At 40.0% G+C, this 15,698-nt stretch overlaps 2 protein-coding genes across 2 annotated transcripts; both read right to left on the bottom strand.

Moving 5' to 3' along the window:
* Positions 1-544: 544 nt before the first annotated feature.
* LOC135462193 (uncharacterized) lies at positions 545-4,514 on the bottom strand. Its single transcript, XM_064739590.1, has 6 exons — positions 4,330-4,514; positions 3,311-3,421; positions 2,577-2,661; positions 2,084-2,245; positions 737-831; positions 545-583 (listed from the first exon to the last, which is right to left on the bottom strand). The coding sequence occupies exons 1-5, from the start codon at positions 4,477-4,479 to the stop codon at positions 740-742; spliced, it is 600 nt and encodes a 199-aa protein (XP_064595660.1). The 5' UTR covers positions 4,480-4,514; the 3' UTR covers positions 545-583; positions 737-739.
* Positions 4,515-7,086: 2,572 nt separating this feature from the next.
* Positions 7,087-11,269, bottom strand: LOC135462211 (uncharacterized). Its single transcript, XM_064739620.1, has 6 exons — positions 11,098-11,269; positions 9,737-9,850; positions 9,352-9,430; positions 9,038-9,238; positions 7,963-8,066; positions 7,087-7,222 (listed from the first exon to the last, which is right to left on the bottom strand). Exons 1-6 carry the CDS (start codon positions 11,236-11,238, stop codon positions 7,163-7,165), a joined length of 699 nt encoding a protein of 232 aa, XP_064595690.1. The 5' UTR covers positions 11,239-11,269; the 3' UTR covers positions 7,087-7,162.
* Positions 11,270-15,698: the final 4,429 nt, after the last annotated feature.

Consider the following 15,698-nt stretch of genomic DNA (forward strand, 5'->3'; position numbering starts at 1 on the left):
GAGCACGGTGTTAAAGACAAGTACAAAACATCCAGTGATATCCAGTCATTTTCTATTGACCTGCGCAGGCTGCGTGATTTTTAAGGCCTGTCGTATTGATAACCAGTTCGCCATCATGAACCTTTCATACACGATAGAATTGGTATGCGTTTTATTCTACACTATACGGGGCCTTTCTGGTATGGGTGAACCATAATTCAGCTTGGACGGTTGTAAACCCCATGCTCTCAGCCGAGTTCATTTACAATTCCTAGCCATCATAGACACCTGTTAAGTTAGTTGTATAGATTCAGACTGATTCCTCAGCATGCCATGCAGGGGATTTCTCTGCATGTGGTGTGAGTGATTTGTTAGTATACGATGCAAGTTCTTTCTCAGCATGCGATACAAGCTCTCTTTCGGCATGCGATGCACTTTCTTTCTCGGTATATGCGATGTAGATTATTTTTTGGGGGCTTACAATGGAGGCTCGAACCGATAACGGGGAACGTGCATAATGATTTGGATGCCACAGAAATGAAATATTTCCAGTTTCTGGATAAAAAAATTTATTTTGACAAATCCACCATTTTTTTCATTTCACCTGAAACAAAGAAAAGAAACATCACTTGACTGAAATCATGGTTACTGGTGAACATCGGAAATGTAGCAGAGAATAAGATTCAATCTTTATCTTTTATTTCAGTACAGCTGGTTGTGGTATTTGATGTGTTTGAAGGTAATGGTTTATACTTACAACTTAACTCTTGCATGACGAAGGCACGTCAAAGACGGAGGTGTCTTTGATACCGATAGTTAGATTTATGTAGCTGTAGATCTGCATTAGAGGGTCTGAAATGAAAAATGCATTCACACTTTCTTCTCAAGGAATGTTAGGGGTGGGGTTAACTCTCTATTCTCATCCCAACTGTGTGTGGATTTTTCGTTTCGTGAAAGAACAAATGCTGTATCATGCTGGGTCCTATTTGGATTGCCGAAACCGAACATTACTGAAATTTATGGTGGTATAACAATTAATCATACTGGCTAACATATACCGTCTATTGTCTCTGATCTTTGGCGCTGTGTTTATTAGCTATGTTTGACTCCACCTAACCGGACGCTGACAGTTAGCATGGTCTCTGCTAAATGGCAGTGTCAGGATGTCCTTATATATGAACAAGCCAACATAACTGAGATATGCTTGTATAGTGATATTAAAATGTCATACAGACATTGTGGAATAGAATTTCAACCGTGCACCTAGCTAAAATATCGACTGTATCTTTTACATTAGAATAAAACAAAGTGACGATTGAAACATAAATGACCTGAAGCATTCGAAAGGGTGTTGTGTTAAAATATGATACTAGTATACCGGGGGCGTAGGAAGCAAATGAAAAGTGTGGGTGTGGAGGAGGGACAAGCATTATCCCAATCAATGAGGCAACCTTCCAGGGGCCGCCATGGCCCGCCAAGACACAGGGAGCCCTTGGATCCTATATAGCCGTATACGCATTTGAGAAAGGCCCTTTTCGACCGATTAAAGTAAACAAATGTGCAGATTTAACTTATATTGAAAATTTGTGCGGTCATCTGAAAGGGGAGATAGGGGAGATTGCAAAACCGCAAAAGTGAATTCCTATCCGGCTTTACGATAAAAATGTAGGGTAAACTTAATATTCTAACGACCGTTGTGATTGAAATCATGCAAGCATGGGTTCCTAACATTTTCCTTAACGACGTGATAGCTTCTACAGAGATTAAAATATGTGACCGATATATACGTTAATCTGTTTGAACAAATTAAAAGAAATTCATTCAAGAATGGGTGAAGAAGGCACTGAACATTCACGGTTCCGTATTTTTTAAACGAATGTGTCAAAAAAGGGGTGAGGGGGCAGAACATATGCTAGAATTTTAAAAGGGGGGGGGGGGCAGCATAGTATACATCACTGTACACTGCCAGGATCACCAGCTTAAGTCACTGTAAACTCCACAATAGCACATCTCCAATCCAGGAGCGATTATCTAGTGTCCTCCACCTGCACACCTGGCCCTCGTCATGTAAGTTTAACTCCAATCACATCCCCTTGTCACCCACCTCCAGCTACACTGCCCCACAACGCCCGGGTGAACGGCAGGCATTTGTCCCGTGTGAAGCCGAAAGTCTCGTTAAACGTGGGATTGGCGAGCATGTACATGTCAACGATGGCCTTGTCTGAACCCCCGCCGAACACCACCGGGTCTAGCTTTACCGCGCTGTCTGGTAAAAAAAGAGCAACTTCACTAGATCTGCAACATGTCTGTGGGCCTATGTACATATCACAGATTGGAATTCGTGTATCTGACCGTGTACTGACAATTCTGAACGACATAACTTCACCCACATAGTTTTCACGAATGGGGATATTGAATGAGTGTATTTATCATTGTCAACTGACTGATTGGGTATGCATGTAATTAACAGAACTGACTTGTACTTAAACTACCAATTTGAAAACAGATCATGTCTACACGCTGTACGTCTCTCAAGGTGAAAGTAGAGTGTAATGGCGGACACATCGAAAATTACGAGTATGTATATAATATCTTACATGGAGGGCAAGTCCTTACGAGAGGATAAGGAAGGTCTTTCTTCTCACACGCACCACTGTCTGGGTGATAAGTGAACTGAGTTTGCTGTACAAACAGATAACGGAAATGTAAAGCAGTAAATGGGTTTCTGATCAGTGAGGTTTGCTATGCACATGCATGGTAAAGCTATTGCGCTGGTTTCCACATGAAACGCGAAAATACTTTCTTATGGGTAACAGCCTCTTGGTTTATTTCCTAGCAAAGTTTCGGTGTGGATCTTACTTCAGTATAGATGGGCGTATTTAATACAAGTCCAAAAATAGGCCAAGATCACTATAGTTTTTCCTTATGACAAGGTGTAAGTTGGGTGAACTTTGGTTGAAGTTATGAATGAAACTGAAGTCGTGCATACAGTGACCCGTTGAGCAGTTCCCTTGACTATATGTATGATGAACTGATACAGCTTTGTGTGGCTATTTTCCTAATTGCTGCGTTTCTTTTTAACTGTACACATGTTTATATCCTATATTTTGCTACACAGAAAAGAAATAGAAATAAAAGGATTTATATGGTTGATAATTGCCTTTCACTGGGATATGAGGATATCCAAAAACTTATCATCGTACCTGCTCAATAATTTTTCCCTTAGTTATGTATACATTTGAAGGAAATATTACCTGGTCAAAAATGTTACACTACACATCACAACACATTGCCAGAAGAGGTCATAATAAACAAGCAATAAATAATTAACCTTTTTGTAGTCTTTAAGGACTCGGAACTGAGTGTTGACAAGCCCAGCGTTCAGGTTGGAGAAAGTAGCTTCCCTCTGATTGGTGAAATCAAAGTGCGTCTCGGTAGTACCCTGCCAAAATGTCATTCTGATATAAGTAATACCCATGTAAATCTCCAGTAAAGGACATAAAGATTGTTTAGTTATTATGTGGGTCATGCACCTGTCAGTGCAACTGTAGTGGTAAACTGGTATGGATGGCATATGGACCAAACGCAAAAAGACATCATCAGCCCAAGAAAAGTAATCCCATTGAAAGCCGCTGATTTTGAAAAAATGAAGTTGCCATGAAGTTAACATTTAATAAAGGACAATTAATACATCTGAAGGAGGCCAAGCCCCTGTGACCCGTGGAACAGCAAGAGTATCCGTATGTGTACAAGTGTACAGTGCAAAGGTTCTGAGGAAACTTGGGTAGCTTACCAGGTAAAGTTTTCAGAAAACTCTTCAGTCGGCTAAGCAAGCCATTTTACAGGATATTTAACAAAACAAATCATGAAGATATGACCCAGGACACAAAGGAGAACAATAAATGCAACCATACACATCATATATTTACTATGTATACACCTTCCATGGCCGAGGTGGTTAGCACGCCAGCGCGGCGCAATAACAAAGAAACCTCTAACCAATGCGGTCGCTGTGAGTTCAAGTCCAGCTGGCTTCTTCTCTGGGGGAAGGTGTGACAGCAACCTGCGGACGGTCGTGGGTTTTCCACGGGGTCTGACCAGATTTCTCCCACCATAATGTTGGCCGCAGTCATATAAGTGAAACATTCTTGAGTATGGCGTAAGACACCAATCAAATAAATAAATACACATCCAGTTTAAGGATGTCACCACCACCTTCCCACGTCATTACAATACCTTGCCCAATCACCTCACTTCATAACGGAGAAGTGAGAAAAACCAAATCACCCTTTATCATCCCATTTCCTCAGACATGCATTACTTGTATTTCCCTAAGTTCATGTCACTGACCGTTTCTGCTCCTGGTGGGTGTCCCGGTGTAGCGTACCCCTCAAGCATTTGGATAGTGCCTTCCCATTGGTCAGGAGCGCAGCAGTACGGGCCATGCCCAAGCACATACCCTAAACATGCCAAAAGACACAGAGTTAATAGGACCCTCATGCTCCTTTCTTGTCTTATCGTATATCGTCTTTACAGTACTGTCTACGGGAAAACACTGGCCAGGTTAACATGTGACAATGTATATATGCATGATAGAGAAAACCAGCTGACGTTTCACTTAATCTTTGTCACTTTCTCCACTACTAAGCAAATTTGGAGAACACTTGTTTATTGGACCATGGTAGATAACAGATGGTCATCCAATAAATGTGACGTGTAGACGAATACCCCGCAACCTGAACTCCTTAATCAGTAAGTAAATATTGTGCTATCACTCAAAACTATGATTTAAGTGAAATTTATTTATTTATTTGATTGGTGTTTTACGCCGTACTCAAGAATATTTCACTTATACGACGGCGGTCAGCATTATGGTGGGTGGAAACCGGGCAGAGCCCGGGGGAAACCCACGACCATCCGCAGGTTGCTGGTAGACCTTCCCACATACGGCCGGAGAGGAAGCCAGCATGAGCTGGACTTGAGCTCACAGCGACCGCATTGGTGAGAGGCTCCTGGGCCATTACGCTGCGCTAGCGCGCTAACCGACTGAACCACGGAGGCCCCATATAAGTGAAACGCACCTTCGTAAAATCAGGTCCAGTTCACTTGCAATACTGTCTCAGTTCGACGCAGAGTGCTTGTGTTTCGGACATTTGCTCTTTGGAATTCGTACCTATCTCATCTTAAGTAACCCCTATATACGTGTTTCATTCAAAACAGAATTATATATATATATATATATATATATATATATATATATATATATATATATATATATATATATATATATATATATATATATATATATATATACCCGAGCAAAATGGGGGGAGGGGGGATGCTGCTGTATATTGCAGTCTGATTAGTTGTTTAGCCTACAACTCCAACAATACTACACCCATCGACACCTTATTTGGCGTTTACATTCAACGTCACAACTTAATATATGTACTATAAAAAAACTGTCGCTTAACCCCGGGTCAGCAGAGATACATATATCGTGTTGAATGCGCCGGGCACACTCCTTACGTCTTTCATGATTACTGATTACTGATGAATGTTTCTCTTGACAAGACTATGCCTTGAGTTTTGTCCAGCTGCACTGTACCAAATGTTGATGTTTTACTCATCCATTTGGTCTATTTTTATTTTTGTTTTGGTAACACCGTTCGTTCTAACTCTAAGATCGGTTGGCTATATGTTCTTCTGTGACTATCAAACAATCAATCGAATAAAATTTTAATAGTGTTATCTTCTTAGTTTTATTCATTACAAACTTTGCACGAGTTTATCCTTCTCAGGCCAATGTCGAGTTTGGCCGTCTCGTATCGAAGAGAAGTTTTGTTGTTGTCGATCAGTCAGGTACATTTGTGTTTATCATTACGAGATGATATGAAGTCATAATTACTGTAAGATTCACGAAAATATGTGTTTGTAGCGGAAAGCTCTGGTATGTTTAGGACAGTAAATTCGAAAAGATCGAGTTCCAGATTTGCGAATGGAACAGTCCAGATCTGTACTCGCTACTTCGATCTCTGTAATACAGGGTGAGGTAGCGAGGTTGCGGTGGAGAGAGGGGGGAGGCAGCAAAGAGAGGTAGCAAGGTATTCTCCGTAGGCTTCCATATGAATGCACTAACTCACTGTTGACTCACACTCTTAGTGAGAGTAGTACAGCGCGTGTGCATATTGGTATGCAATCAGCTAAACCACTTGGCGGCTACATAGCGCTGGTTTAGCTACATGGTGAGGGACAGTGGTTTTCTCCGGCCCCGGCCTGGTATCCGACAACCATAATCCTTTCTATCTTTGTACAAGTGAGATTGGGGCCTGGCGGATTAACCATCTGTAGCTTTGGTCTAATGCTGTGCCAGACAAATGAGGTCGGAAACTCGGATAATGATACTCCATGTGCGACTCTAAACGAGATGGCGGAGAAACATTAGGCGGAAAAATATGATGGATTCAAAACTTTAAATCTGTCAATAATGTCTTTTTGTAAACCTTGCATATGTGAAACGAGCTGCCATGCTGGGTCTATAATGAAGCCCACTAAGCATGTTGTTTTCTACGTGCTAACATTGGCATGCTTGTTACTCCTACAGTGAAATACTGCATTCCGAGAAGAGATACCAGCCCTTGCCACACTTACGAAATCATAAAAAACCCTAAAGCTCACGCTATACTAGCTGCATTATCCACAAGCCTGAAGTTTTTGTACTAAAATCTGCTCTTAAAGGTAATGGTCTAGGTGCGCATTGCTGTCCTGGTACCAGAGCCTGGCAAATGCGGTTGTTGGGAGTGTGAAGACCAGAAACCGAGATGGTCCACTCTTTTGTGTGCATGCTCGATGTTACGAATGCCACATGGCTCCACAAGGTTGTATATGTATACCAGTTTACCAAGTGTCGGCAAAATTCAAAGATCGCATGTGATAGCACACGGTCAGCTGAGATAATTTTTTAATTCAACTGTCAGCTGAAGAACTGTGGTGTTTCGAAGATTTCTATGGTGCCTTTGTGGCTGTAAGTTTTAGAGCCACAGTGTTACACACTGAGCTAAAACATAACCTGTTCAAACCTTCTCCTCTCACACAGCATTCTTAGTTACACCATTCAATAGATATTTTTATTGATAGCGAATGAAGCTTGTCCTCGGACTCAACTGTCCCAGCCGATCGTCTTCTAGGCTTGTCGTTTACGGATCTCGTGGAGATGGTGCGCCACTGTGTATCCATCGATTGGCTGAAACAGCAATTATTATTTGTAAAGTAATTTTAACTGTGTCTAAACAAGCGTGTCTAAAAATGTGACATAAGCCTTGAAGGAAATATTTAAAAGAAAAGACAACAAATAATGTAACGTTAGTTATTTGGAAATATGTGTGAACACAGACCTAAACGGCCACAAACAGTTTGTTCTGACATGCTTGTTAATTTTATAAATCATGTTTTAATCCGGAATATTTGCGAGGCCGTGGGGTACGCCTTGCTAGAAAAACCGGGTAACACGTACCCCCACGCTCATATGACTAGAAGACAAAGCAGAGTTCAGAAGGCGTCAGCGGAAACAGCTCTCAAGTTATAGAATAAAACGCGACTGAATTGTTTAACCTGCTACAAAAGGGCGGAGCTTTCGATTTTCTCTATATATGTGGAGGTTTTTGCTTCATTTGGCCTGCGATATTTCAGTTATGGGACAACCCAAAAATAAAAAGGTATGGTTTTTACTTTTTCTTCATCGATGCATATATACATTTGGTCTGGAGTTGTCTTTTCTTTAAAATGACGGGCACATTTATGCGCTTCACGAATGTTGTTTTAAATGGAATGCAGACTTATGCTTGCATTAAATGAAAAGGATGGCCATTGGCAAGGTGAATTAAAACGCGTATACGTATCTTATATAAGTTGTAAAGATTTACTGAGTTGCAAAGATTTAATAAGTTATAATTTAAGCATTTCAAATCAGATGTATAGTCTTACATCATGAGAGGAGGGAGCCTGACAATGTCCTGGTAAGTCAAATATGCTTTGAGATTTGATCCCAACTGTCAATCCAGTGATTCCGTATGCGATGATAGCATCAGCTGTAAGGAAAGCAAACATCGTCATGCATGACGTTATCAGTTTGGCGGCGTATTAAAACTCCGTAACATTCAAACTACATCTCCGCCTGTGGTCTTTATATGAGATCTAGCAGAGCCGAACAAGAAACTGAATGGACATAACATATTATTAACACGGCAATATAACTAAGACAGCAACAATATTTTCAGTTGACCTGTGTTAGCTGATCTTTCTCTCCGTGCGAAATGTACACTATACATAAAGATTTTAACTTTATACTTTTAATGTCTTTTTACATTCACCAGCCCTCACTGACAATAAGCGGCCGACGTCGTGGCCGTTTGGACTATCTTGCGCTTGCCGGGGACCAATTCAGTTGGCTTCCACCAACATGGGGAGTACAGCCGTACATCACCTATAAAAAAGGTCCTCACAACATGCCTAAAGTTAGTGGTTTACTCCTGGCATTCCGGTTTCCTCCACCCGAAAAACTTACAACAATTCTATGAGTGAAACATCATAAATAAATAAGTAAATTCACTTTCATAGTTTTTGTATTTCATTTATCTAAATAAAATCTTCCTACGGGAAAGTCTTTCGGTTATCAGTTATTTGTTAGCGTTTGACTCCATCTTGAATGACAAAAACTCCAAAACATCACATTATTTAACTGAAAGCACTGGCCTTGATCTTTGTCCCTGTCCGACCTATCACACACATACACAAGGATATCAGATCACGGTGTAACAGTATTTTAGTATTACATACAGCTATCGGTAATGATTTATTTATGTATTTGATTGGTGTTTTACGCCGTGCTCAAGAATCTTTAACTTATACGACGACTTCCAGGATTACGGTGGGAGGAAACCCAGCAGAGCCCGGGGGAAGCCCACGACCATCCAGGTTGCTGGCAGACCTTTCCAGTTGTCAATAATGTATATGATCTAAATGAAGGCAGTACTTAAAGGCAAACAGCATCACAACTTACTGCAATCACCCGTTTTGCACTGGGAAATAGTGCCTGCATCCGCCCCAAAGGTTCCCACAATTCCTTCGGTTACAGGGTAACATCCGTTCTGTGTCATGGTGATAGAGAAGCGTACGTTGGAAAGAGCGTATGTCCACGCATCCATCATCAGCTTATCCCGACCCACTCCGAAATAAATGGCCCCAGTGTAATTAGCATTGGCTGTCCAATACAGTAACAAAAGAAAAACAAAATTAGAAACCCTATAGGCCGTATTGCTATATTGATGCTTTAGGTAATGTTTTTCATATTTCGATTGAAACGCACAGACTTACCTGGGATACAGTTACTTGGCATCTTGCCAGTTATTGCCACCTTAGAGCAACTGGTAGAGTTGAACTTCCACTGGACGTGCTGTGTATATATCAAACAGAAATATAAGAGGACCATAACTAAACTGATAGATATCTGTTAGTCTTAAACAAAGGCTTTCATTATTTGCATGCGTTTACACCAATAATATGAATCTATCTGAATGAATCGCACAATTAGTTCAAATAATTCATGAATTATCTTTTACAACAAAACGTCAAACGTGTAGAAAATATAGAGAACGCTCTGTCTCGATTGTTAGCTGTTTTACGAAAAGCAAAGATGAGCAAGCCTTTCAATGATAAAAGTGCAAGAAAGAAAATTTTTCCCAAGTCGTGAAGAACGTACATTAGCGTAGTCGTTGTGGACGGTGGTAATTGGGAGGTGCACTCCGTCAGCGTACAGGTTAGTGGTAATGACCATCCTCTGATTAAGGGCATCGTAGGATACTATGTCCACACCCTGGCAAGCACAAAATCGTAGATCGATGGGTTTTTTTAAAGAACACTTGGTACGTGAATGTAATAAAACTAAATCGAAGACACGTGGTACGTGAGGTCAAAAGATGTGATTTAGTCACCTAGCAAATATTGCTTTTATGACGGATTTTTTTCAGTTTGTTGCAAAATTAAAGGAGCCGTACATAACTGGCCTAACCGTTAACGTTATGATAAACTATAGAGAAAAAGCTGTGAGTTGTTTCACCCAGCGCATGTGCACTGTGTTATGTACACGTCAATACGATGATCACGTCGTGTCTACAATAATGAACCCATACATAAGCTCAGTTTTGTATATAAGCTATATAAGCTGAAGACCACCTTGATGCCATGGCTAGATATCTCCATGATATATACATATTTGGTGACAGCTTGGATTACCTTAAGATCACCTGAACTCTGATTATTACCCATTTCTACATGTAGGACGAAATCAAGTTGGGTCACCTTTACTATTACGCTAATGTATCTCTATAACAGGCCTATATGTAGTCTATGACAATTACGTTTCTCTTAGCCTAGCCTAAGATATATAGCTATATGTTGCCCAATGTTTGTGTTTACATGCCCATGTGGGCTCTTGTGTTTAATGAGGAAGGTTAAGTGTGCCTATGATCCTGCAAAAACTGCCCCACTGATTTATTTATTTATTTGATTGGTGTTTTACGCCGTACTTAAGAATATTTCACTTATACGACGGCGGCCAGCATTGCAGAGCCCGGGGGAAACCCACGACCATTCACAGGTTGCTGGCACACCTTCCTACGTACGGTCGGAGAAGCAGCCAGCATGAGCTGGACTTGAACTCACAGCGGCCGCATTGGTGAGAGGTTCCTGGGTCACTACTACACTGAAGTGAGTGCCTAGGGTTTAACGTCTTACTTTACAATTTTTCAGTCATATACGAACGATACTAAAAATGTATCAGTTCGTACACTACTGAATATGAAAAAGTAGAAAACGGTTTGGTGATTTGTCACGTACCTGGCGAAGGCGAATGGTTTATTCCAGGCACATATATTTCCTCTACCATGAATTGACCGTCATCGTATAAGTTATAAATTCTTGAGTACAGCGTTTAACAGCAGTGAAATAAATAAATAACAAACGTACTTCAAGCGTGGCTTAAATATCATTTCTCATATTTTGTGAAGACTTTAAAAAGGGCATTAAAAGTCGGGCTATTGTAGTACCCTAAGAGAAGTTTACCTGGATTAACCCCGCAGCGTGTGTGTTGGGTTTGTAATAGCCCTCGATTTGTCCCAGGTACGCTTCCCATTGTATGGGTGCGCAACAGTGATGCTGAGCCTGGGTGAGACCGAGAAGAGACAAGAGCAGGGGCAACAGCATGGCTTGTGGCTTCAGTATGACACCCAGTACCAAACTACAATTCACAGTGCTGTTAAAACATATGGTACTCTTCACGTACCTAAAACCCGTCCTTATCTATCGGTTATCTCCAAAATCTCACACACTCCGTGACCTGGGGTGTGACCGCACACCCTCTGATACCTGGAATCTATCACGACTGACCCTTAAACTGAACTTTTTTGTTGTTGACTAAAAGTCCACTATGACTATGTCTTTCAATGAATGACATACGTGTTATTTAACTTTATAATGTCACGTCTCTTATTGTCATTATGTTATTAGTCGACCCACACTTTTTTCTGATTATTCTGACTCTTCACATAAATAATAGTTTCAATCTGATGAGCTATTTTCGACATTTACGGCATTTGCGACATTTCCAACTAACACCACAGTCTCCCATGTAAGTGAGATGGCACATTTTTATACAAAAGAAATCACCTGATCAAAAGTCATCTGGATCGTAGCCGAACGTATTGAGTCCAGGAAACTATGTTAACTATGAAATATTGTAGTCAGCCGCACATCAATGTGTATGGTGGTGGGAAAGGAGGAGCGAGGGGGTATGGGGGTGGGGGTATATGGAAAGGTTGGAGGTGCTGACAAACCAGCATTTAATTGAGAATTGTGCGAATTGATAAATGATTTTTTGGAATTGATAAGTACATTATTGATAAATATTTATCAATATCGATAAATATTTAATCCATACAAAATTATTTTATCGATAGTAATAATTAAGTTATAGATATGAATAATTTATTCATCGATATCTATAATTCATTTATTGTCAATAAATACAACTTCATGTATACTAATTATGGATTAAATGTTAATTTGGTCCTTCAAAAGAATTGATGGAAAAATTATCATAAAATTCCTTCATTTTTTTCTTGGATAAATAGAATAATAAAAGGTTTAGTGCTTTGAAACCCCTCCAAACTCCCATTTGAAGTGTATATTAAGACAAATTCACACATGTTTATGCCATTAGATATTTGTATGAAAACAAAAACTGTTCATATCAGAAAACATTGGAATCTCGGAATTATATTTGTATGGAATGGGTGTGACAGTGTCGGCTGAGTAGAAAGTGTAAATCAGTCTACATAATCGTTGTCTGTCTGCGCGTATCGTTTATGGATCTCATGAAATTGGTGGCCAACCGTGTGTCCTTCGATTGCCTGAAACGATAAATGTGTAAATTTCTTAAAACTTAATAAAAGAAAAAAAAACAATCCATCAATCCCGAGGAAACAGGCCAAGACAAAGTTGTAATCACACATATATATGTCTGTTCCAAACGTCACAGATTGCAAACAACGATGGATTATAATGTCAGCCTGTACGTAAAGCCTTTGTACACATTAATACATAACCTAATTCCGCACCTTCATCATACTGTGTGCAAGAAACTATATTTGGATAAATCAACTTTGAAACCTGTAGATTGTCTTTTTAAACATTTCAGACATTTTGTGCAGATGTGCGAACATATCGTCAATTTTGTCAGGCAAACTCTCGCTCATCCGGTCATAAACTTAACCAAAGTCCTATATAATATTCTTGCGTAATGTTAAAACCCATTGGAAACAAAAAAAGGACATCAAAAATATATTAATATCTTACATCATGAGAAGACGGAGTATGGCAAGAATCTGGTAAGTCAAAGACTGTTTGTGATTTAATCCCTAACTTGTATCCATTGACAGCGTACCGATGACAACATCAGCTGCGAAACAACAATCAAACAGTTATATACAATAGGTAACCTTATAAAGCAGTAACGATTTCATCACATTCAGTGTACGGTTTTTTATCACACGTCAGCACGAAAAAATTACTGACACTTTGGAAGTTGTGGGTGTGCTTTCTTTTCTATTTAATTTTTTCCAACCACTTGTCACTTTTACGGTACCGTTGATACGCACACAGTATCGGTGGAAAACAAGTGATCTTCAATTGACGATAGAGTGCTCAAATGGCCACACTATGGTCGCAGACGGCTTATTGTCACCACGGAGCCGTGGATATGAGCGGGGATGATTTTTGCCTTTATGTGCATATATCCTACTATTTAATACATGAAGTTAACGCTGTTATACATGATCACAAAATCATTAGGTGCACAGCGTTTTGAAAACTAAATGCCCCGAATGATAAATTAGTAAACAACTACGAATGCAGTTTAAAAATAACATTCGCCATGATCTAGCCCTCAATTATGCAACATGCTAGAGGAAAAAACAGAACAGAATATTATTTTGTCTTCGACATGTTCGACAAGAATTTTAATATTTAATTCCCATTTTCTGCTAACCATTTGAGCGTGGTAACTAAGTCAATAATATATTGATTTTCAACACAAAAAGATCACGTTCTTTTATTAAGAATAAAAGAGAGCCAGGCTCTAAGCTTCGTTGATATAGAATGAAAAGAATGAAACTTACTACAATCACCAAGCTTGCACTGAGATATAGTTCCTGTATTCCGTCCAACAACTCCCTCTGTCACAGGATACCATCCGCTCTGTGTTGTCGTGAGGGTAATGCGCACTCCCGGGTAATGAATCGTCCACAAGTCCATCAACAACTTATCGCGACCCACCCGTAAATAGGTGGCCCCAGTATAGTTAGCAAAGTCTGTACAACAAATAAAACTCCACAGAATAAACACACTCTATATACCGAGAGATAATGCAATATGTTTCTGAAAATGAATTCTCTGGTTAACCCATTTACCTGGTATGCAGTTGCTTGGTATTTTAGCTGTCAGTGACACCTTCGAGCAGCTAGTGGAGTTAAATTGCCATTGGACATGCTGTGTAAACAGGAAAACACAAAATTATACAATGATCACTGTTCTTTCGACAGCAAACTGGGCAATCGAACGCCACCTTTTGAAGGATTTACCAAAGGCCAGTGGTTTATTCCCTCAACCCACTAACAATGGTCTTTGTTAATTGTACATAACTGAAAAAAATTTTGGTTAAACAATGTCTTCCACAATGTCTTCCACCACCAAATAAGCTAAATCCAAAAGGCCCACATTGAGGAACAAAGTTACAGAACGAAAGTGATACGTGTCGAGTGGAATCCTGACTGGTTTAGAATGCAAAGCCGTGTTTCCATGGTAACTATGTATGTCAGAAGCGTTGTGCTTAGGCAACTAGAACGTACATTGGTGTAGTCGTTGTGGATGGTGGTAACTGGGAGAGGCTGTTATTAACTGTTATTAATCAGGCTGATGGTCACAACCATCCTCTGATTAAGGCCGCCATACGATACAATGTTCACGCCCTGCCAGTAAAAACACAGACTCGTTATTATGACGGTTATTAGCGTGTATAATTGAACAATAAACTTAACTTCATAGGATATTTATATAAAGGTCTCACACTGAAAGAAAACTTTACGAGCTGTATTAACAGCCAAATGTCTCCATTCGGATTCTCCATGTCCAAGCCCACGGTTGTTCCTCCGTGTAAAAGTATGAGACATTCAGCTGGAAACACTCTGCGTCTAACATTATAACCGAAGAGGTCATATTTTCACTGGCGTTTAATTTTCTGTCTGTCCATCTTTTTGTTTGTCAGCAATTTACCGGGGATAGTGACACAGGGATTTCATGAGAGTTTGCGCACAGATTGGCCTTGGGCTGATGACCAATCCATGCAATTTTAGTCGCTTTCCGAATCCGGATCCGATCCAGTAATTTCTTCAAGCAATATTTCTCCATCGTGGGACACGGCGCAACTGGACATTGTTGTCTGTACAGGGAGAATTTTTATATGTAACTAGGAATTGTTGCAACTCTTCTGATCAAGAGTTTCAAGTGAAGAGAATACAAAAAGTCATGAGAAGTAGTCAGTCTCACGACTGATGAAACGTGTCGCCAAATTACGATTATGTTTTCCCACACATAAATATGTGAGGGTTCTTTCCCTATAAATATTAAAATTGACTGCATTGTTAATATAGTAGAAATACAGTATCACCTTACAAGCAATTGGGCGTTGCTGCACGAGTCTCTAACCTGCGAATGTACATTTCATGTCAAACACCGCAAAGAAAAACATATTGTACTAAAATAGTATGTTTGCTGTGACTTGTTAACATTGTGACTGAATGTTCTTGCAATCACCTCTTGACAAAAACATGGCCAAAAACACAAACATTTTCTCTACATTAGTTTAAGGATTGTCTCTGTGTGGCCAGGTGTCATTCGCTACACTCAAGGAGAAGCGTACCGGGATTAACCCCGCATCGTGTGAGTGAGGTTTGTAATAGCCCTCCAGTTCACCCAGGTATGCTTCCCATTGTCAAAATGGTGGACAATTGCTGATTAAACCACTAACACTCTGTGACCTAGGGTACGACCACTCAAATGGTATTCATTCAGCTGACATCGCAAATTCATCCTAAAATAGCGTCACTATC

This window comes from Liolophura sinensis, chromosome 1 (assembly GCF_032854445.1).
Source record: "Liolophura sinensis isolate JHLJ2023 chromosome 1, CUHK_Ljap_v2, whole genome shotgun sequence".
In the NCBI taxonomy this organism is placed as follows: Eukaryota; Metazoa; Mollusca; class Polyplacophora; order Chitonida; family Chitonidae; genus Liolophura; species Liolophura sinensis.